Raw genomic sequence first — 24,300 nt, 5'->3', positions numbered from 1 at the left:
AGTCTGTGTGGGAGCTCCTGTGTTATGCAGATGAGCCTGAGCACATAGCACAGTGTCTCATGTTGTGTTGGTCAGTGACTTGCCCCACAGACCAGCTCGTTGGCAAAGTCCAGTTCTTAGAACTTGTCGGATAAACTGCAGAACCTAGTTAGTTGAGATTCCATGTGCTGCAGCTCAATTGAATACACATAATTAAAATAAGAGTAAATAGTTGGACTTTTGTTTGTCGCTAAAGGAAAACCGGTTCATTTGAAAAGCGTCCAAGCATCCTTCCTCAGGTTGTCATATTTGCAAAGATCCAGTTACTCTGTGGTATGCAGGCGTCATGGGGCAGCAGTGACAGACAAGTCATTTGTCAACTTAAACTCAAATAGTCTAACATGGCATGTAAATAATGTCGCTTGTCAGGTATGCCGTTGAGACGTTTACTCCTCTTTGGTAGCATATATTTGTAAAGTAACATTGAAAGATACAACAATGGTTTATGAATGCTATAATTATGGGACAAATTGACTATGAATGTTTATGGATAAGATGCAGAGGATCAAGTTGTGGGATTGAAAGAGCCAGGTATCCACAATATATTCAGTTCAAAGCCCACTGCTGCTCGATGGTTAATAAAGTCGGAGAACGGTAAACTGGATGTCAAATAATGTGGAAAGGAAGGTAGGTATACAGGCTCAAAAACTGAACGATTATAGACAATTTCCTTCCACATAGGCTTTGAATTGTGTGGGTTTTAAAATGTGAGCATGAATGATTACAAGCACATCCTGATGGTTAAGTTGTGGCTTAATTAGGTACATTGATATTCATTCAATTTTTCACTTAATTTCTGGCCACTCCCTTGATTACATTATTCTTCGGTACTCATGGTATTGGACTGCTGGCTTCGTGAGGGAATAGCTCAAAGCGGTTCTGGCAGGAATTATGTGGAGTGAGGGAGGCCATGGAAGAATATTATGGGTAAGGTGGTCACGGTTGGGCTTCAATCACACGACAGAAGTGGCGGTGGGCTTCGTAGCACTCGGGCTTAGCACCAGACTCTGGGCGATGTCGTCACGGTTGATCTTGCGCAGCGCCGTGCACAGTATGTCGAGGCTGGCGCAGTCCTTGCTCGCCCAGTCAGACAGGAGCGCGCGGACAGGATGCTCTTCCTGCTGGAAGGTGGCAATCCGCTCCTCCTCGTATCCCAGGAGGCCCGCAAGGTTGCACCAGTCGCTGTCCTCCATGTGTTTGCAGTCGTCTCTTTCGCTGCCACTGAACAGCAGCTCCTCCACTTTCTCTCTGGTTTTGAGAGGAAGCAGCAAACAAGGCTCTTCATCGATGGTGACAACTGCAGAGAAGAAAAGAACATGTCATTTCATTATTTTAATTTTTTATTATTTAAGTATGCTTGATGTGATGTTAAAAGAATACTACATTTAATTAGATTTATCTTTTCATGTTAAAGAATATCCTGCCAAATCCCTAGAAATTGCTCTCTATGACTGACTAACATAGCACCATAAGGGTTCCACTTACATCCTTCATGAGCTTTTCAATTGGCTGCAATAATTTGTGAAAAGGAAGTGATGGAGTGTACATTTCCTGCAGCAGCAACAGTTGTACAAATAGCCTCTCTGGCTGACCAGTAACATTAAAACATCTTAGCAGACAATCCAAGGGAAAGATGCTTCTTTGTCCACACACTGTCTGACTGGCAACAGAAGTCAAAGGAAATGATAATCCAGTAGCAAAAAATGCCCGCATACATCTCAACTATTACCACTTTAAGATACTGTGCAAACCCAAAGAGAAGACTACTGAATGTGATTTTCTCCTGCGTGCACCACTTTGTTTTCTTCCTTTACTATAATCTGAGAAAGCATGTGGTTGTAAAAAATCCTGTATTCTCTCAAACTGGTTTGTCAGGGCAGGACTGGAAACTGCCAGCAGCACATGCTGCCAAATCAACAAACGCTGTTGCTCTGTCAGTGTTGTAATCCTACTTTGTTGATTTGCTACAGTAAGTTTGAGAAGTCACATTCAAGGTGAAACTTTATTCCTGAGGGGAAATTCTTTCCGTTTGACTGGCGCGGAGGGACATTTCAGGGTGCAGTCTGTGTGTACATTCACACATGACCCACCACACATATTTGTGGATGAGAAGAAACTCATTACCAGAAGAATTCAGCACCAAACAAACATTGACTTTTGTGCTGAACGTGCTTATGCCCAATTTAAGTGCAACAGTTTGATTAATGATGAAAGGAATCACGAAGGGAGTGGCTTCTGTTACGGTACAGGTATTACTGTGTTACCTGTCTGTGCCTGAGTCTGGCCCTGCTGCTCCTGCAGACTTTGGCTGTCTACAGAAATGCCACTGTCACTGTGCAGCTTCTCTCCTTCAGGTGACGGCGTCTGGTTCTGGTTGACTGTGCAGTTATTGGCTCCTTGCTTGTTTTGCTTACAGCTGTTCCATCTGAGTGAAAATGAATCAACATGTGCACATCCATCAGATATGGAGCAAAATTAGCATTTCATTTGAGCTGGGTTTTTGGCCACCTGGTGAATGTAATTCCAAAAGTCACATTCACACTTTTGGCCTCCTCTGACTCCTGAGGAAAATATCTGTCTCTGCGTCATGATGTTCACCAGCTAGATGCTAGCGTTGTCTATTTGTTGTTTGATTCTGGTTAGGTAGTGTACCATGTTTTTCTTTGCTGAAAACAGCTGCTGGCTGCAGCCAAAAACAACTCTAATTAGAGTGTTGAGAATTAATCAAAACAGTAAAGTTGCCCTTGTAAAACCCAAAATGAGCTGAAGGAACTGAATGAGAGCTGAGGGGAGGGTGATAATGCTCTGTGGGTTCATCACTATGCATGTCCCCTTTTAACATACAAGTAATCATGTGATCTATTGCTAATATAGAAATATTGATTATAGTCATTCAAACTAAAGGGTAATCTGGGAAAAAGCCGGAAAGTCAGTTTCAGTGTTTGCCCACTTCTGCTCTGACCTGTCTTGAAGCCCATGGGCTTGAATGTATAGACGTGCAGCACTGCTTTGCCAAGAAACATATCTGGATAAACATATTGTACATAAAAAATGTAACAGTTAACGTTGGGCTGTCTGTGCTGGCATGACGAGAGAAGCATGGGTGTCAAATACATGAGAAGAGGGTAAACAGACCATATTGTGACCCACAGGACAACAGTAAGTGTGCTCTCATCCAGAAAAGCAGCAGATGATTTCATTAAATATGGAGCTGCGGAAATTAAAATCTGATTGGATTTTGTTGTCAATATGTATTTGTAATGAGCATGAGATCCCTTTCTAACCATCAGAATAAATGGTTGAATTTTAAATATATATTTATAATTAAGATGATTACAATGTTTTACTTTGATCAGCAGACAAAGACAGAAAAATGAGGGATCACAAGATTATTAAGAAAACAACATACATGTTTAAATTACTCAAAAACTTGTTTTGAGACTTTTTCAAATTTCATCTTTTTTTCTTTAAAAACATCAGGACTTCTAAGAATCCAATAAATATAAGAATCTGAGATCTGCCATGGTTGTTTAAATAAAAAATAAAAAAGAGGGCAATTCAGAACATAGTGTAATCCAGAAGTGGGTCGTCAGGTACCATGATGCATTATTTGTTTGCTGTGTTTAAATGCACTGACTGTGTTTCGTACTTTACTTCTTCTCACCTCTTGAAGATGATGAAGGCCACGAGGCCGACGACAACGGCTGCCAGGATGGAGCAGTAGATGGGGATGAGTTTATCGTTCAGATGGTAGATCGGTTCCTTGGAATCCCCATTAGTGGTGGTGGTGGTGTCTCTAGGCACCTCTGGTGGGGGGGTGTCTGGGAAGTCATCATCGGTAGGCGTGAAGTTACCCCAAAAGGCCGTAGGAGACACATCATCGTAAACTGTAGTAACTGTGAGAATAAAACAAAACAGTCAAATTTAGGCATGAAAATCTAAAACAATAAACTGAAAGAGACTTCATATTTAATCTCAACAAAGGGCATTTATTTCTAAGACTTTAAAATGGTAGAGATAAACTCTAAGATCATCTTTCTTTAAGTCTAACCAACCATAACAAGGGTAACCCTAAATGTCTCTAATGCTGCAAACACAAACACCCACGCACACATTATATCCTCCATCACTTGGTCAAATCCCCTCCTCCTCAGGGAGCCATTAATGTTGGTAGGAGCAAGTATGTCCATCCAGTCCTGCCCACTCTTCTCCGACCATTAACGCTAAGCAGATAGGTTCGCTCCTCACCGCGGATGTGGAAACCTATCCTCGCCTGTCATTTATTTACAGTTACTCACATCCTCAACAGTAAACCATCCTGTTGGATACCAAGGGCTTTACATACTTCAGGAGAGCTGCTGAATGTGAGGCGGCCATTGTTCAATATTGATGTGAAAACATTTTTAAGAGCTTATTTAGATAGATGCATGGAGCAGCTGCGGGGCTTTTTAGGATGTAATAAGTAAGTACTTTATGACACCAAAATAATGAACATCCTGTTAATTTAGTATGCTGGATGTCCATCACCCTTAATCCTTGACCTGTTAAGCCATTGATTTTTTTCTCTCACCAGGAATAGGTCTTATGATGATGTTGGTGTCATATTTATTCTGAAGCCTAACAGGACAGATGTTGCCCTGCAGGGTTATCCACTTCAATGCGACAGTTTTATTTGACACGCGACACTTAGCGTGTTGACAACGATCATAACTGCCTGTTTGTTGTTCTTATTGGCATTTGTGCTTAGCCAGCTTTATATTTTGACAGGCGGGTTAATGAAGCCTCCAGCTAGGTTCAATGAGCCTTGACCTCCAGGAGCTTCCAGCTAACCCAGCACAGCACGTCTTACTTGCAAGTGGCAAGCTAAGGCCAGGGATGTCAGCATGGGGTTGAAGACTACAAGTTTGAAAAGCAAAAAAATCTGTGTGAGTGTGGAGTTAAAAATGAAGTACTAGACCTCTGTCACCTTGTTCTCATCCCTGCTTTGCTAGCTAGCAACTCAAGGGTACATTAGCCACTACTAGCCTAACACGCCAGGCACAGTCCCTGCCTGTCAGCAGTTGAGTTGCATTGTGGGTAATGTGGGCACTAGGTTTTGACAAGGGAGAAGAATGTGGAATAGAAAAGACTATATTTCAGTGTCTGCTACATCAATTTAATAATTATTCCATAAACTGTCTGTCATGAGTCCGACAATGTTATAGGAGTGCAAAACTAAATAATGAGTAATGTGGCTAACATCTGTAAATAAAGTGCCATAGAAACATTGAATACATGCAGACAGGCTTCTGACTATGCACTGCAGCAATATCAAATTCCTTTCCATCCTCTTTAATATCCCCCCATAGACAAACACAGATACATACATACTCACCACAAACACACACACCCACACACACGCACTCGAAACCAGACACCATTCATTGACGGAAGTCTTCTTTGTCCAGCACAATGCCCCTTCCTCCTTCAATCATCTCTCTATCCATTTTACCGCAGGCTACACTTTTGCTCGCTCCTATCAGGCGTTTCCTTTTCTGTCAGTCAGTCTTATGGTCATTTAGACTTGGCTTTTTTCTCTCATTGCATCTTCTTCACCTCCCCTTGAGTGCTTTATTGATGGTAAACACAACGTCATTGTTGTCTAACCTTTCTGGTTATATCTTTTATTCCTTTTGTTCATTAACCATTTATCTCATCCATACATCCTTCCCTTTAGTCTACCATACTTTGCTCTCCCCCCTTTATGAATAACAGTTAAAACAGGGCCCTGAGTGCATTTACTGAACCACTCGCTCAACCTTTTACATTGAATGGTCTGGCCTTAGAGGGGAGTGACCTCCTCCTGCTGAGCTCAGCTTGTTTCCACAATGGAGAGATCTCAGTGGTTACTGGACTGCTGCTCTCAGTCGGAGAATTATCATGATGAGACATTTTAATGATTAGCTCAGCAACAACTCCCTTATACTGTAACCTTTAAGTCACAGGCTACTTGTACAGTAAGAGAAGAAACATCAACATCAAGCGCAACACAAATATAAAACTGCTTGTGTTATCAAGAAAGAATAATAAAACAGAGTACGGATGCACTGTTTCATTTTACTGATTTAACAAAAGAATTCCAATCGTTGAGCAGACATCTAAGCTGTGAGGGTTAGGGTCCACAACACCCAAATAGGACCCACACTTAAACCAGTGCTTTAAAATGTAGCATTTTCAAGTTATTGAAGGGCAAACTTGAAGGATCTGTGTAACCGCTCAAAATGTGGCAGTAGCTTATCATTAAGATCATAAAAACTGAAAGATGCAAAGCAGTCAAAATTAAAGATTCAGCCAACTCCGGTCAACAAACCATAATTATTGTTAAAATTCGTGGAATTTTCTTCCTGGCTTTGTCTCTTAATGATCAACGGGTAACTGGAAATCTGGGCACATGCTTGCCAGCATTAGATGAGTAATTATATGGAAACAGCTCATTGCTCTCACATATGCGTGTGTGTAATTTGTGAATGTTTATGTGCATATGTGGGGTGTTCTGTAGCAGCCACGCCTCAGTTTAACTCGTCATTCCAACCTCTTGCAAACAGGTGTTGCTGCTGTTTTGACACAGTCTACTTTAAAAGGAAAAGGAGGGGCTTCCGACACAAGCAAGTTTTTTTTTTATTATATGTCATTACACCTGAGCTCAGTTGTGACTGCTGCCAGGACCTTTTCCAACAAAACACTTTCACCGATGACGGACATTTGGAAAGTATTTATGTTATCACAAGCACAGGTGATGGGATAAATGAAGATCAGTAAAGAATGTTGCCCCTGTTTTGTTGATCTGCATTCAATACTTGTGATATATTTTAATCCACCATCTATTTCCTCTTTCTCACACAGTCTCCTTTGTCCTTGGAGGCCTCTGGCTTGGTTCCTACCTTAGATAACCCATCTCATTTTTCTGCTCACATGCTCCAGATTGAACACACCCATAAATGTGTATGTTTGTGAATTTGTACGGGGTGCATATGTGCGCACGCCTGTACCTTTGTGTGTGTGTGTGTGTGTGTGTGTGTGTGTGTGTGTGTGTGTGTGTGTGTCTGTGTGTGTGTGTCTGTGTGTGTGTCTATGTGTGTCTGTGTGTGTCTGTGTGTGTGTTCTGCGGCAGAATGTGATCAGCACTCGTAGAGGTCAACCAGAGAAACCGGAGAGTGCAGAGGAGTAACTCCATAGCTTTTATCGATCAGGCCTCATTCTCACCATCTGTCCGCTCACTCCGTGCTTTCAAGCTTTCTGCATCTCTTTCTTTTCTGCAGCTCTCTATTCCTGTGTGCTGCTCTCATTGTCATTTATTTAGTGGTATACAGTTCACCTATGGATTTGCTTCACATGGCTTATCTTTTTGTTAATACTTGCAACTTTCTAACAACTAATGTCTTTATTAATGGTTAATAAATCAATTATAATTTAACAGTTGCCTTGAGATCTATAAAGCATTACTTAATTATTTAATAAATACCGTATTAATAAAGCCACTCCTTACAACTCATAAACTCTTTTTAATAGGTGCCTTAAAAATGGTGCCAAATATAATATTTATTCTGAAATATTTTACTGTAGTTTTCAAAATAGATTCTTTGCAAACTGTTTTTTCTTCTTGTTTCTTTAAGACATATACATGGGAAAAAAATACAAACTAAAGTAAGTTAATATGGGGTAAATATTACAACCAGCTAGTTTAAACCCAAGTAGCATTTTAGTGTAATCATGATTAAGCAGAACATTTAGAAAAGGGCATCTCTGCGTGATGTGTTTGCTCATAAATTGAAAATTCAAATGAGCCAACAACACAGAATTCCTTCTTTATGCCACATTGCAGTGATTCAGTGCTAGACCAATATGGTAGATACAAACCTAAATACTGTAAATCCTCACAAGCAAAACTTTTGGCAAAGACTAAACGGCACGAGCGAAAGCGCAAGTGTTGTGGTCACCCTTGGCCAGAATGGCCCACTCATGTTAAATCACCTCACATTTACCCTTGGAATGTTGAAGGGCAAATTCCTGGGATGACAGGCAACTTCAGGAAACTGAGTCATCACCACAAGAGGTTGATTCTTGTTTGGCAGCAGAGAAAGAGACACAGTCGACTTTAAAACTTCATTCATGGTTACAAAGCTTGTATTGTGTCTAGCAGGGGCCAGAAGGGTTAAAGCGAGAAGGTCAACCGTGGCCATAGAGCCCAAGTCAGTAGAGATATAAGTCAGTAGATGTGTGGCGACCAAGCTGTAGCCACACAATGAATGACTGTGCAATACAAAGATTGCCAATTGTTTAGTCAGACTGGTCGGTCCATTCTATACAGTTATTGATATGGTAATGTTCTGGACGCAGGAAATCAGAAATGCCCATTGCATTTTTTCCTTTATCATTTTTCCCATTTGTCATTCTCTCTTTATGTCAGTCACCGGCTGGAATTGACTATTCACTAAGCCCAAATTGTTTAATCATAGTTTAGCAACCATAACTAGGCTATGGGAATTATACGTTGTGTTTGTCTGCTGGAAACCTTTGTAACCAATAGTAGGAAAGGAGCATTACAGCCTTTGTGGAGTTACAGGATACGTAAAAAAAGAAGCCCTCCTCACGTTTTATTATGTCGTGTTTCATCTCTGCGTGAAAGCTATTCCTGGACGATACTGTATGTCTAAGTTTAGGCTAACGTTAACAGCTCTGTCCCGCTCCACATTGGATTTGGGAAAGATATCTGCTATTTCCTTCCTCATCCGAAAGGCATTTTCTCTTGACATGTGAAAGAGCGACACGATTACATCGTTCGCCTATCATCCTGCTGCTGTCTCTTTTAAATATGATTCTCTCTCTACCTTCAGTACCTTTGTGCTGCTGTTACGCACAGCTTCATAATTTCCATATCTTCTACATGGATAATCATGTTCTCCCTCAGTCCTTTAGCATAATATCATAGCCATCAAGTGCATATTTAATAACCTAGTCAACTAGCTTGAAAAAAGGGCTTATTTAATGGTCAATTGCACATGCACCAGTCTGTTGATATAACTCAAGAAAAGAAAGCCCCTCCACCTCATTCATTCCCCACCATTTATTCCCCGCCCTTCAATCCGTTCACATTTTCCCTTCCTCTGTCTTTTTGTCTTGATTTAGTTGAACTGACCTGGCCCTGAGTGCTGTGCATGGGGCTAGTTAACGTATTACACTTTCTGATTTCTAAAAGGGCAGCCTGTCGATCGTTAGGGTCAACCAAACTCAGGAAGGAAACAGCTCCCTCCTCCTCCTCCTCTTCCTCCTCATCCTCATCCTCATCCTCCTCCTCCTCCTCCTCCTCCTCCTCCTCCTCATCTATCAATTCAATAACCAAATGCACTTGGCCCAATCAACCTCCCATCCCCCCTTTTGCTTCCTCTTAACTGTGCCCGCTCTCAACCTTTATTCTTCCACATGCTGTCTCAGATCTGTAACGTTCTTTTAATAATTTTTTTGATTTCAATCCGTGTTTATAGATAGGCAGTATCGGTGCCTGTCTGCATCCACACCGCTGTGTGTGTTTTGTGACTCATATTTGAGTAATCCTTTTAACTTCCTTTCAGTGCGTGTATGTGCATGAATGATAATTGTATGCGTGCTGCAAACCTCAACCTGTTGCCCCATCTGCCACAGGACCAGAAAGCTTTGGGTGATAGGTCAACCCACATATGTGCAGTCAATCCTGGGTACAATCTCAAAAAGGAACAGAGTCAAAAAGTGAAAACCTCTGTTTACACCTCGCCTTGAGGGCTCTTAGCCAAAACCTCAGGCTGATAAGAGCAAGCAGTGACTTCTCAGTCAAACTCAAGCATTGCTCATTAAACTTTCTATAATCAGGGTATGAAACAGCCTTGTCACTGCATTAGCATTGGTTGGCCATTTTTTTTGATTGTGCATTTTCATATAATCCTGATTACGTTATTAGACAATGTAATTGCATTTTCTTAAAAACTTATTTTCAATTGCAGATTAATTGCATATCGATAATTTCAATCAGACAAGGTTGACCGATAAAGTATTGGTTTGTCTTAGCTGATTTATACTAACACAGTAGATGTTCCTTTTGAGGGGCGGATAATGAGTCCGCTAATCAACTTCACTTGTCTCGGTGTTGTTGTGACCCCTGAAAGGATTGTGGGATATTATGCCATGTTGTTCAGTGCACATCCCCAGGGGAAACTCATACTGCCTGATCTTCCCAGAAAGACCCCTCTCCACATCCAAGCCTCACATGACCTTCAACCTCTGACCTTGCTCGGTGGCCCGCAGAAGAGTGGAAGTCATATCACACTTCCTTCGATAAGCATCTTGCCTTCAGACCCTCAACTCTGTGAGCGTAAAAAAGTCTTGTCGGTATATGCATGTTTTACCATCAGAGAGATGAAGAGAGCGAGGTTGTTTTCCACATCAGAATCAAAACAAACCACTAATCCCTTTGGAAGTAAGAGAGGAAATTGGATTTTAACCCCACATAACAGCTGAGCTTTTAGATAAAGGGGAATTTACCACTGGCCTAAACTAAAATATAATCCAAACAGTGACAGCAGTAAATCCAGCGTTTACTCTCACGATAACCTGCAGTTTAGTCAAGGTGATATTCTGGTCCTTACACCTTTGGTTAAACTATGTCTCCAATGTCTCAAGTTACAACTTGTCTTTTCACAGGCAGTGGCCTTCTCCTCTGTCTCCCTCCTCCCTCCTGACTGCGTTTAGCCTTCAGGCCCATGTCGCCTGACTCCGCAACACTAATGGATATGGACGTCTGGCAGCGCTACAGATTTGTAAGTGCTGATTGTGCTTCAGTAAAAAGATTACATTAGAAATAAAGAGCACATGATTGGGTTAGAGTGAGGAATAACATATGATGAAGCCCATACACAATGAGCTGTGTCACATTGCCTGGAATAATAGCTAATTCACATTCATCATGAACTACACTGGGTAAGTTATCTAAAGGATGTTTTTTTGTATTGGAGCTCCTTATATCTTGATCTTGGATGAATCATCTCTTCATCCGCTACACTTCTCTTTTAAACCACATGCTGAATCAAGCTGCTAAAGCGCCATCCTCAAAGGAAGATGTTTTTTACAGCAGCGGGGCACTTGGTAGAAAAAAATCATGCACTTCTGCTTATCAAATAACCTTTTCTGTTTGTGGTATTTTCCCTAGTTCTTAGAAAGCTGGACAGACGCTGTGCAATTCATTAACCTTGTATGTTTTAATTATCTGCACGGCCAAAATGTAACACTCAATTGATCGGTTACGATGTAGGGGATCACGAGTGTTGAGAAATGTAATCAATTACTCATTACAAAAGAAATACATTACTAAACAACACGCAAGTAATTAGTTCCATTTCTCATAACATCATTTTCGTGACTCAGCCCAGCTTCATCATTAGACAACCTCCCACTCACATGTCGAATATTCTGTATTGACAGTGCGTAGAAATATGAAAGGAGACCCTGTGGTTTGACATGCAGCGTGCCTGCTGTTTGAAGACATTTACTGACGACCAACGGTCTGTTTAGCCCCGTGGCTGCACGCAGTAGAGCATCAGAAGTTTCATCTTCACAATGAAGCTGTTGAACTCAGCTGATTCCTGATTGTAGTTTTACCAGCGTCTAACATTAGCACGCTAGCCGCCTCCCAACATATTTAACCTCTGCACTAAGCTAACATGTACCCCAACCATTGTAGTGACTTAAAGTTAAAGAAAGAATACAAACCTGCAGATGAATGAGGACTATGGTCTTTATGTTTTGCATCAAAGTTCAGTTTTATGAATATAACAGCACATTCTTAGTAAAAACTAAAACCTGCAACTTCTTAAATATAATAAGTGCATATAAGTACAGTTTACAGTCTGTAAACCAGACAACCAAAATGTCTGAAATGGATCTACTTGTTCAACAGCTGGATCATTGGTTCATTGAAGCAATTCCTTTGGCATCATAATCCTCCTAAAAATTAAGCCTGAGATCTCCCTTTAGCCTGAGACTCCCTCTGTCTTCACCACTGTGATAACAACATCCTTCAAACCGTTGCTTCAATAGACTGATCAACACACTTCTTTCATTGTCATTTCACAGAAGCATTGATTTGATCTGTGAGGCATCAGGTCATTAGTATGAGCAGTGACTGCAGTTGTAAGGAATTTGTGTTTTGGAGTGTAGTAACCACAGGGTGCAATGGTATAAAAGAAATGCAGTGCTGCGTTCAGAGATATGACCTCCTTCTAAACCCTCAACATAGAAAGAGTGTGGTCTTTGTATCTGTGGATGGGATGAGTCCGTAAAGACAAGGACACAAGCTCTGGCCTGGCATTTGGGTTGATGGGCCAACAATGTCTATAGTGTCGCACTGTGATGATCTGATTATGTGGCTGACAATGTGGATGTCCAGTGCATCGTGCTGTTCGCACAGTGCTGGACAGCGAATATGTGCTCACAGACTCTATTCAGGCCATTGTGACCTTGGCTAATGTACCACTTCATTCAGCTTTTAATGCTCTGCACAGAAGTTCATGATAAACTTGACCACTGTTTTGATAGGGTCATCCCACGGCCGTTTGCTAAATAGCTGACAAATAAATAATAAATCTCTGGAAAAATGAATCAAGTGACTTGTTAAAAGAATAAATCAGTTTTTGAGGAATTTAAATTTCCATCCTAAATCATGTAAAAGTCTGCATTACACACACATGTTGAACATATTGAACTTAATGGTCTGTATAAAAGTGCCCATATTGTAAAAGTGATGAGGATATCTTACCAGCTGCTGGCTTTAGCATATATAGATAGATAAATAGATATATAGTTACTTTATTATTATTATGTATTATTATTATTATTATTATTATTATTATTATCTAAATATTTGAAAGTAGTATCGATCGTCTCATCTTTCTGTTGGCAAGAAAGCAAATAACGGTATTTCCCAAAATGTCAAAGCTGCAAGATTCTGCATAACACACATGTTGTGTCCATTCAGAGGTCCACGTACAGCCTTGATTTGTGGTGTACAAGCTGACGACACGCGTGCACATGTCGACATCACACCCAATGTTGTATAACCAGGAGAATGTGAAGGACGGTTTTAGAGTTTTGAAGGCCATCATTTGGCAGACTGTGGCTTAAAGTACACTTCACTATGAGTATCTGTGAGCTAATTGTCTTACCTTGACAAACTGTATCAGTGAAAGAGGTGCAGATCTGTAACACCTCCGCATCATCACAGGTAGTGCAGGGGATGCAGGGCTCCCGAGAACTCTCCTGGTCCGAGTAGGTGTCCCCGGTGCACTCCTCACACATCGTGTCATGGTTAAACTCACAGCTGAAAAGCATGCCCTTGCCTTCAGGACATCTGGTGCAGGGTTCACACCGCTGAGAGAGTTCATCCATATAATAGCCATAGTTGCAAACACAGGTGGCGTCGTTGGAATCGGTGCAGGGCGCCTTCATGCGAAATTGGCCTGTGCATATTGTGCAGGTCTTACATCTCTCTGTGTGACTGAAGTTTTCTGAGAAGGTTTCACCTGAAAGGAGAGGGAAAGAAAATAGCCATTGAACAGCCGGAAGCATTTACAGTATATGTAAAATCTTATTCCACCTCCATGCTGCTTATATCTTCTGCCCAAATGAAACTGTGGAATATTGTAATTTACCTCTGTCTTTACTGTAATTTCAGAGTCAACTAAAAAGTCTAAATTCTATATTAAAAAATAATATTTGTGGTATATCATTAGATTATATCATGCTTTTTTTTAAATCAGTGATTCTCAAAGTGGGGTCAGAGAACACCTAGATATTAAATATGTATTTATTAATTATTTAATTTTACAAAAACCTTTATAGTTCATTAAATCATATTCTATTTATAATAAAAAATAGTTTATATATGATATTATGTATGATACACGTGTTTATGTATGTGTGTGTGTGTGTGTGTGTGTGTGTGTGTGTGTGTGTGTGTGTGTGTGTGTGTGTGTGTGTGTGTTCTGAAATGCACTTTGAATTATCCCTTTCTCTTGATTTGCCTTTGATACTTTGTTTAGGTCGCAACTAATTTAGTTGATGTCAGTTGCATTGTTTTAGCTGAAAAATAAATGTATAAAACATTGCGAACCTCTGCTTTAATCATCTGAATAGTTGTTGTTTTAAATGTGTGTCATAAAGTGCAACTGTTATTTATCAACCTAGGATTTCTGTTTTCTCGCCTGGTGAATATGTAACAATTTAGATGCCAGTTTTGGCGAGAAAAGATTTGAAAGAAAACATGTATAAGCAGAAACATCTCTAAATGATTTGTATACCTGACAGATATGTCTGCAGGGGACACAATCAATATTGCATGTTTTATGGAATTGTATTTCGGCTGGATAGAGAACTGGGAAACACACTAAATTATGCAACAGACCTATTTGTAAGAGCAGCTTGTGAGTGAGAGAGAGAGAGAGAGAGAGAGAGAGAGAGAGAGAATCCAATAATTCTTTCAAAGCAAAAATGACTTTAATTCTTTAGTTCCCCCTTCTTATTTGTGAAATGTGTTTCTGTTTGTCTTTGTCTCCTGTGATAATAAACGTAATATGTGTATTCATGATGTGTTAGTCAGACAAAACAAGCAATATGATACCATCATCTCAGGAGTTAAGAATTTGTGATTTTTATTATTTTCTTCAATCTCATCGATTAAACTTTTAATTGATTAATTGAGACAGTAATCGGCAGATTAATCAGTGACAATGACATACATTTTTAGTTGCTACGCTAAAGTAAACTAAACTAAAGAAGCAGATTAAGATATGCTTAATTTAAAAGCTCCAGATTTTTTCTCAGTTGTTGTGTCTGTTTGAGATTCCTTAAAATCACTTCAAAACCAATCCCCCGAGTGTTATATAAAACTGTAAATCATAGCATGTTTTATGAAGGAAAGCCCCAAACTGCTGTTTGTGGATGTATTGAACACCATAAGTGATATACAAGTGAACTATATGGTTTGATACCTCGCCTGAATTTTCTTTGTACTAAACCCTCTCTAACTTTGTTCTGCTTCATTTTATCAAAGTCAACCTTTGCAGAGAGAATGTTCACATAGTGTGCTCTGATTTGGGTTAGAGTTGGACCTTACAGCTGCATTATTTCAAAGAAATAATTATCTTGAAAGTGCTTTTTTTCTAGTTGGACCTGAAACCTTTTCATTTTTGCTGTGTGTCATCTTCATTTACTCTTAACCAGTAACATATAGACTGATATTTACCCATCTGAACAAAACCTCACATGTGTAGCCTTTTATTATAACGCCAAACTTATTCAAATAGCCCTAGTGGTTGCAGAGATACACCCTTTTTAGTTTGGGTATGCAATTTTCGAGCAGAGGCCTAAAAATAGGTTAGTTTTCAAAAGTTAAACTAATGTTTTAATTTTGTTCAAATTGTCAGACATTTGTGATAATAAGTGATATCCTTGTGTTGCTTGTTTACATCCAAACATATTAAATACATTATCACAGAGTTCTAAGAAAAACAGCAAATATTCACATTTTAGAAACTTGCTCAAACTAAACCAAATTAAACTGTGTGTGGTAGGAGACGAGGGGGGGTTGCTACATAGCATATCAAGTTTTCGGTCTGTGTCACTGGCCCACCAACCACGGCAAACGCTCTGATGATGCAGAGATTAAAACAGAGATGAGGACAGATAAACAGAGACACAGATAAAAAGAAAGCAGATACTCTGTCATTTGAGATGAATCTGTCTAAAATTGGTTGTCCAATGTGGGTCCTTTACATTTTTGTTTAATTGTGTCTTCATGGAAGCAGACAAGCTATCGTCCAGTGCACGTCATACACTTTTACCCCCCAATCCCACCCCTCACCTCATTATCTCCTGCATCACCCTCCCTTTCTTCAAACAGACACACACTCAGACTACCCTCGCCCCCCTTTCTCCCCACGAGTACTCTCAGAACCATTATCATAATGCCATGCATCAATAATGCAAGTCAATACATTAATAACGTTAGCCTGCAGCATGAAGGGGGGTTAAAGGAGGGGGGTTACAGACGGTCTTTTCCTGGCTCAGCATATCGTAGCATAACAGTGCTTTTGCCTCTAACTCATTTCAATCCTTTATTTTCAACACCCATAAAAGGACTCCTACTTTTATCCGTTCTGGCTACTGCGCAGCGTGAGGTGTGTGTTGGGTGAATGTGTGGGAGTTTTGTGTCTGTGTGTGTTCTTCTAGACATATTTGTACGTGTGTGTGTGTGTGTGTGTGTGTGTGTGTGTGTGTGTGTGTGTGTGTGTGTGTGTGTGTGTGTTTGTGTGTGTGTGTGTTTGTGAACCATTAGCTGCTGGCTGAGAAGTTGTCTCCATTCCAGCTGCACAGCTGTACTTGCTCGGTTTCATCTCCACCCATCTGCTCATTCATCCAAACTCCTCCATGTATTTTAGCTGGCCCTCCTTTTAAGCACATCAGCCGGGCCCCTTTTAACTATCTACTAAATGAAGCCTGAACACTGTCTGGAAACAAGAGTCTGTTTATTATAAATAGATGCTTGTGGACATTAGATGCCATCACAAGTGGGCGGAATGCCTGAAACAACACATGCAAAGACATATGTTGAAAGATTTAAAAAAAATGTAAAGGTACAAGTAGCCTGTGTTTTTGAATGAAGACTAACCAATGTGTTCAGTAAACGTAACACGATATCTCTGGTGCTGGAGCGTGAACTTCCACAAATCCAATGGAGCAGGATGGAGCCACTAGCGTTAGCCTACCCTCTGAAATAAGAGCAAGACTGTCTCCCCAATAGTGAGTAAATACCACACAGGGGATGTGCTAGTTGAGAAGGTAATTTAACGTAACCTGTAACTCTACAAATAATGAATGGCAGTAATGCTGGATTGGGTTATAGGCGACTGTAAGTAGTTAGCTAGTTAACCACAAATGCTAACGTTTGCAGTTTAAAAACCCACTTGATTGTAATATTATATTCCCTACATCTTCAAATTCCTAAACTTAGAAAAACATAGAGTATCACTGCGCTTGACAGACCTGCCATGCATGGCTACGGTTGCAAAGCTATGATTGGACAGTCACTGTTTCAAGGCCGGGTTGACAGTAGGAGACTAAATAACCCACTGATGGCTGAGACTTCCAAACAAGTTGATGCTTAAAAGCCCTTTGCTCACGCACACATCAGCTCTTTCAACCTGCATTACTGATCTAATCAATGTTTTTGATGTGTTCTTAAAATATCCTTGTGATGTTATCTGATGGAGAGTTATCCGCTTTGCATTTCTCTTTTTCCATGAGTCAGTACAGAGCCTGTCTGGCCTCATGGCAGTTTTGAGAGCATGTCACTGTCTGTTTGTTTATGTCTGAGCAGAACGAGCACTGTGAGAGGGAAAGTTATCACTTGAAAGCCTTAATGTTGTGCAACAGAACACACAGCTAAAGCCTAAAATATAAGATGATAAGCAGTCCAGGGCAAAAATATATTATAAAGATGGAACTGCAGACACTTATAAAAGCATAAATCATTCCAAAGAAGCCCATAAAAATACAAATAAATCATTTTCTCTGTGTCCATATTCTCTGTGACTTCTCTCATGACCTTGAGTCTGAATTATTTTATGACCGTGGGGCTCCTTGTCTCACGGTTTGTATCCTTCACGGACCCAGGGAGGTTTACAACCACGGACGCAGGATAGTCAGGGAAAACTCTGGGAACAGGGAAGGAACTGGCTGTTGACCAACCCTGGCCTCTTCAAGCTGGCCTTTGACCTCCCACGATAGAGGTAAAAAAAAAAGAAAACTTAGAAATGTTGATTTGTTTTCCCTACACTCAAACAGAAATGCAGAGGATCCTTAAATATCCCTTTAACCTCCCCAGTCAGTCATGTTTACAAAATCAAAATCTACACTGCTTACCATCTTAATCGCTGTGACATAACTTGTCTGATGCTTTAAATATCTTCCACTGAAACAACATTTGGAGATGGTCCCACTTGTATCCTCTTAACATCACTGCCCTCATAAAGTCTTACGGTCCGGCACAGCTTCTCTCCCTACATGGTAAGGGCCATGAAGAGGGCAGTTATGCCGGAGCACAGTGAGGTCTGACATCTACTTTATTTCCTGACACGCAACTGAATCATTCTAAGAATTTACATTTAGGCTTTAATCTGCATAATATCTGCATATATATTACATCCAAACGGATGTTCAGGTCTATGATATTGGCTGACCTGAAGAACTGTGGTCTGTCCTTAGCCCCACTCTGGGAAATGTCAGTCCAAACTGAAATATCTAGACAAAGCTCTCATGGATTGCAATCAAAGTATGACTTTGATCATCCTCTGAACAATTTATACTTATAGTTTGTGATGCCCAGAATTGTTTATTTAGCGCCATCATCAAGTCAAAATTGAAATGTGTTCAAAACCTTCATTTAAAAATTGTAACTTTATACAATTTATTTTCATAAGTGGTGCTGTGGTAATTGATGTTGATCCTCTGTCGTTACTACATTTCATTTAGCTGACGCTTTTATCGACAGCGACTTACAATAAGTGCATTTAACCATGAGTACAAACTCAGAACAACAAGAATCAAGAAAGTACAATTTCTTCAATACAGTAAAACTACAAAGTGCTATCAGTAAGTGCCATTTAAGAGCTACTAAAGTGCTACAGTGCTACTTTCCTTATTCAAGGTGGAGTCGAAAAAGATGTGTTTTTAGTTTGCGACGGAAGATGTAGAGACTTACCATACAAATATCCGTTAGCTGCGTCGGGAATACCGACTCTGAATTATTGACTTCTGACTTGCAATGGATGGCTGCATGGCATTTAACTTATCACACTACAGTGTCTTAGTACAGTGTCTTGTTTATGTTCCTGAATTTGTCAGTGTTACTTCATTTAACATTCAATTCTGTCCAATAGTGGGATCAATACAGAGCTAACTATCACCAATACAACCACTAGCATTAGACAAAATAAAATGTTAGAGCAACTTAATATTGATGTCATACTAAAACCAGATTGTTTTGCCAAAAACTACAGAAACCCATCTTCATGCCCAGATTTACGGTTTTATAGGCCAGCAGGACGATTTTGAATCAGAATTCAAACTTTGCAGAAACATCGCTGTAATGTACGATCCTGCATTGCATAAAACTGCTGTTTGAACCATGTGTCTCCCCGAGGGACAGTAAGTACAGTAGAGGATTTTCATGAGGAGGCCATAACTTATAGAGCGAATGTCACAGTGACAGCACAAGAAACACTGAATCGCTACCACTGTTCATAAAAAACAGAACTGAATCCATGACATGATGTGTGTGTCACTATCTCTCCATTCAGGCATGTGACTAACACAGCTCATTCATCAACACGTGTGTGTGTGTGTGTGTGTGTGTGTGTGTGTGTGTGTGTGTGTGACAACTGTGTTTCGTGATACTCACTGTCAAGGCAGGGGGCGCAGACAGTCTGTGTGACTCCACATGGTTTGACGACGCCCTCGCCGGGCTGGCACTGCTCACAGCATTCTCCACTAGTTGTATACTGACCCGACAAACAATCCTCCTTATTCGCCACAGCCCCAACCTGCCAATCACCAGAGAGATCATGCAAAGTGACATTTAGATTCAGCAGCATCCATAAGATTAGTAGAACATTAACCAAACATAATTATTGTCTATCATTGTGTAATGTGAGCAACCAAAGAGTGTAGTTTCCAGAGGCCTGAAAGAGGTAAAAACATCCAGTATTTCACAGTACAACGCAATAGAAAGGAAGACTTTGTCTTTAATCATCTGGGATTGCCTTATATTTATTTTGGAACCACTAAACCAGTGGTTCCAGCGTAGGCGTCAGGACTGTGCAACAGGCTGCAACATTAATCGAAGGGCCATTGTTCTGGGTTCTTTCTCTTTTTTTCTATGTTCTTGTGAAATACTAGCTTTTTCTTATCAAGCCTGTTAAAATATACATGACACAATCTAAGGAGGACTCATTGTAGACTCATGGGACCTGTGATTTACAGTTGCAAAGACACATTGCTTAATTTGAAAGGGTCACAAAGCAGAAAGTTTGGAAACCATTACTCATATCCACAATTCTTACCTGACGCCACACGTATGTATGGCTCACTTTAAGCCAAACTTCAATTCTAATACACTTAATATGTGCATTTTAAAAGTGCCATCCACACCTAAAGTCACAGATATCAGTAATACAAGTAAAAACAAATCACACATTCAGACCAGGTAACTCTGGATTGTGCTATCTCTGTATTCTTCAAACAGTAACCTGTTGAGTGCTTTATCTTGGCCGCTGACAGGTGAAGATGTGTGTGTGTGCCTCCGCATTTGCAAATGCATGAGAGTGCATACACGCTTACACACTCATGCCCGGGCCTGGATTTTTCCAGGGTTCTGTATCTATGTGACCTTTTGCAATATATCATACTTAATCTTTCAGCTCTCACAACAGATCTTTTTAGTTTTTCATCTTCTGCACACCTCAATCTCCAAAGCAAACCTTGATGAAAGCAAGGCTTGCCCTCTGACACCGACCCAGAGAAGAGGCCTGTCTTTCATTCTCTCCAGATAAATGAGTAGGGATTGTTTTTATTTCTGATGTTATGATGTTCTTCTGTTGGGAAGTGTATCTCTCACTGGTTGACAGACGAGCCGCAGATCAGACGGCAAAAGCAAGTTATATCTTTGTTTGCTACCATAACTCAAAAAGTAGTCAACGTGGGATTTTAAAGTATTTTACAGTTTTCTCATGTGAGATATTTTGCTCTTTACTGATTTGGATATTGTTCGGCGAATTTCTTTGATTTTTGAATGTTAGGACGATTAATCCATAGCATTGTCAACACATTAAGGGTGTGTTTGTGTACGTGCATGCGTGTATGTACACTGAGGGGTGCATTAGCGTGAAGTACACCCAACATAAATCGTCAAGCATCAGAGTTCAAGTATGTGTGGAATGCTGCTGACAAGACTGAGGAGCTCTAAAAACCATCAAGTGTCCCCTCAGGCACTTCTAAGTCAGCTGTCACATCTCCCTCTTGACCTTGAAGATGTCACAACCCATTCACCTTCAAGTTTCAGATATTCAGTTAACCATGTTCAAAAATGTAGCTTTGGCTTTGTGGGGAAACTTTTCACGTGAAACATTACAAGAAATGTTCCTGTTTTACAACAGGAAGACTTTTGGGGAACGAAGACATTGATCTTATCCTGCAGAGCCTGTAAGATTGTAAGACTTCAATTGAATGAATGAATCCAACTGAATATGCAAAAATTGGCTTCGGAAATATATTTTTCTTGAGATATGATAGTCTTACAGTGAAGAAAAAACAAACATTGTATTTGTCTGTCTTCGGAGCTTCACTTCTCTCAATTTCACCTCAACACACTCTCTACCTCACACACAACAAGCATTCATTCAGAGATAAATCAAATCTGCCATCTCACATGCTTCCCCTGAATTGCCCCCTATATATTGTTCACACCCATTGGCACGCATATGTTTGCTCAAACGCATAAACTGTCTGTTGGAGCAGGTGAACAAACCTGCTCTAAAGTGTCTAACCGACGCTTTTGAAAGGAATCCAAGTTCCAGCTTCTACTTCTAGTTTCTATGACCTTATTCTAGCTTCGGGTGTGGCTGCAACACCGAAGCATCTGAAAGACCTAAAACTCAGATGAAAGTGCATCATTAATGACTGCTAAATTGTGCATACAAATGAATTAGAGGGTAATGTGATTTGTGCAAATAGCTGGAATGAAAGAAAAGGATGCACATAGCAAGTTGCAGCTTGACTTGCACGTTTCCTGAAATTGTTTTTTCGATGAAAGGTTCAACTTTTGTCAGCTGATCTCCCTGAAGCAAAGCAACAAGCAAGTTGATCGCACACTCACATCAACAAGCACACACAAACGCATGTGCAGAAGCATCTGGACACATAACTTCAGAGCAACCAATCTTACTAATGCTGCAGTCAATTTTCAGTTGGAGGCACTTAACCTCCGGACCTCAGCTGTCAGCGCTTGTTAAACCATTAGAGTTCCACTATAGTAGCCTTCCAATAGGCTGGGCCTAATTTAAATCCATGGATCCTGAATTGCTGTGGGAACACCATTGGCAATGACATTACAGCTAATACCTTCTCAAACAAAGCTGAATCATCATCTCTTGTGAAATAGGAGGAACAGACAGACAGACAGAGAAGAAGAGAGGGATGTGAGTGTGAGGTGAAAGGAGGAGAGAAAGAGTGAGGGGGGATGGTTCAGGTTGTATCAATATTGCATGCGCTGAGCCAGCAGAGGATGCATACCCATCAGTAGGAGCAGCTGTCATGTATCAGTGATGCAGACTGTTCCTTAACTAGGACCTTGACAAGCAGTGCAGCCCTGACTGGCCATGTCCTGTCAGATATAGAACACACTAATATATTTCCTTCCTGGGCCTGCATGGCCTCAATGGAATTGGAGATGAATCTGTGTGATTATAAGATGTGACTTCCAAGAGCTAAATCAAGATTTCTGTTGTTGATTTCTGCTAATGGAGAACAATTACAGTACATTCACCAGATCCATTAGCACGTGGCTTATTGGGGAGCTCCTTCACAGAGGCCACTGTGACATTGTTATTGTCCTGCCATCTGCAGGGCCACATGTAACTGAGAAGGGTGGAACTACAGATCAAGCAATTGGAGCTTTAGAGTATCAACCTAAATGGCTGCTGCATACATCCACTCTTCTTTACATTGTCATCCCGGGACTGAACACAGGACAGGTGCATGGACATAAAGATTCCGGACCTGAAAGATTTACTAAATACATTCTTACAAGCAGAAACCACAGGTTCAATTTAAACTTTCATAAAGTAAGTGAAAATCCACTTCGATGCAGGGAAAAACCTGTAACTTGCAGCCTAACGTCAAAACGTGATGGCTGCTAAAGGCTGGAAGCAGAAAAGTCTGCGGGAGAAAGGTTTTTATTTATTTATTTTTTATCTCAAACTACTTCATGGCTAATAAACTTGTAAATAGGGCTTTACGTATGCGCAGGTGATATCAAAATTAAGTTTATGGCAAGCATTTAACACAGACTTTGTAAGAGGCTACTCACCACTCCAAGTAACACTAGTATGAAAGCGGAATTCATCCTGTACGTCCGTGTCATCCTCACTGAAGGGTCAATCGGATTGGATGCGACGCAGCAAGATGCGGGTCTCAGTCACTTCGAGGCGAAATAAACTCTGCTGTCATCGCTGCCCTTCTTTCTAAGTTAACTTATTGGTTCTAACAAACTATCCTGGTAACTCTTCGCTACGAAGTGTGTATCATAAGTTACTCAGTGCAGATGCTGTGGCTGCACGCAGGATCCAGTAAGTGTAAAAAGTCGCTGAGATTGACCCGCTGAATATTCGACTCCGGTGCGCTTTTCTCCAACTGGGCTCATATGACGGACGCGCTCAGCTCAACGGCTACAGAGAAGAAGCCATCTCACTCTCCACGCCCACTCACACACACACACACACACACACACACACACACACACACACACACACACACACACACACACACACACACACACACACACACACACACACACTGCACACATGAACCTGCTCTCTCTTTAACAGCTTCAAACACGCACTGGGATGTTCTTGGTAAGTCGGACAAATCAACCACCTATAATGTTAATCGCCTGACAAAATAAGTCTTGCGTAATTCATCCATTTAGCAAGTGGTTGTGCCAACTGAATTTAAGTCTCGCTGCAAGACGAAGGATTTAAATGTAATTTGTCTCCAACTTTCACTAACTAGTTAACTTTTCCCAAACTGAAGGAGATCCAGCAGATTGCTGTCTGTTTCTACCTGGTGACTTTTAGTCTCCCTAAAGATTGGACTGACCCTGTTTAACTGCCTATCAGTGAATGCACCATACACAGATAACTGGGATCTACACAGGTATACATCCACTGATATTTGCAGCAGCAAACGTGCACATTGTATACAAGTATGATGTTGTTATCACCCCTGAATCTCTCGTCTCATCATTCCACAGCCTAAATTAAGATACAAAACAATCATTATAATCCTGCAGTGCTTTTTTCTTAAACGTTACGCTGAGTGAAATCATAGGATGGGACAGAAACACTGTTGCCTTTATGCATAAATAGA

At 40.6% G+C, this 24,300-nt stretch overlaps 1 protein-coding gene across 1 annotated transcript; it reads right to left on the bottom strand.

Moving 5' to 3' along the window:
- Window positions 1-992: 992 nt before the first annotated feature.
- ngfrb (nerve growth factor receptor b) lies at window positions 993-23,296 on the bottom strand (the record flags this gene model as incomplete). Its single annotated transcript, XM_079236318.1, has 6 exons — window positions 993-1,336; window positions 2,304-2,464; window positions 3,704-3,935; window positions 13,266-13,622; window positions 19,559-19,700; window positions 23,243-23,296. The coding sequence occupies 6 exons, from the start codon at window positions 23,294-23,296 to the stop codon at window positions 993-995; spliced, it is 1,290 nt and encodes a 429-aa protein (XP_079092444.1).
- Window positions 23,297-24,300: the final 1,004 nt, after the last annotated feature.

Source organism: Taurulus bubalis (genome assembly GCF_910589615.1).
Source record: "Taurulus bubalis genome assembly, chromosome: 2".
Classification (NCBI taxonomy): domain Eukaryota; kingdom Metazoa; phylum Chordata; class Actinopteri; order Perciformes; family Cottidae; genus Taurulus; species Taurulus bubalis.
This window is presented reverse-complemented; position numbering and strand designations above follow the sequence as displayed.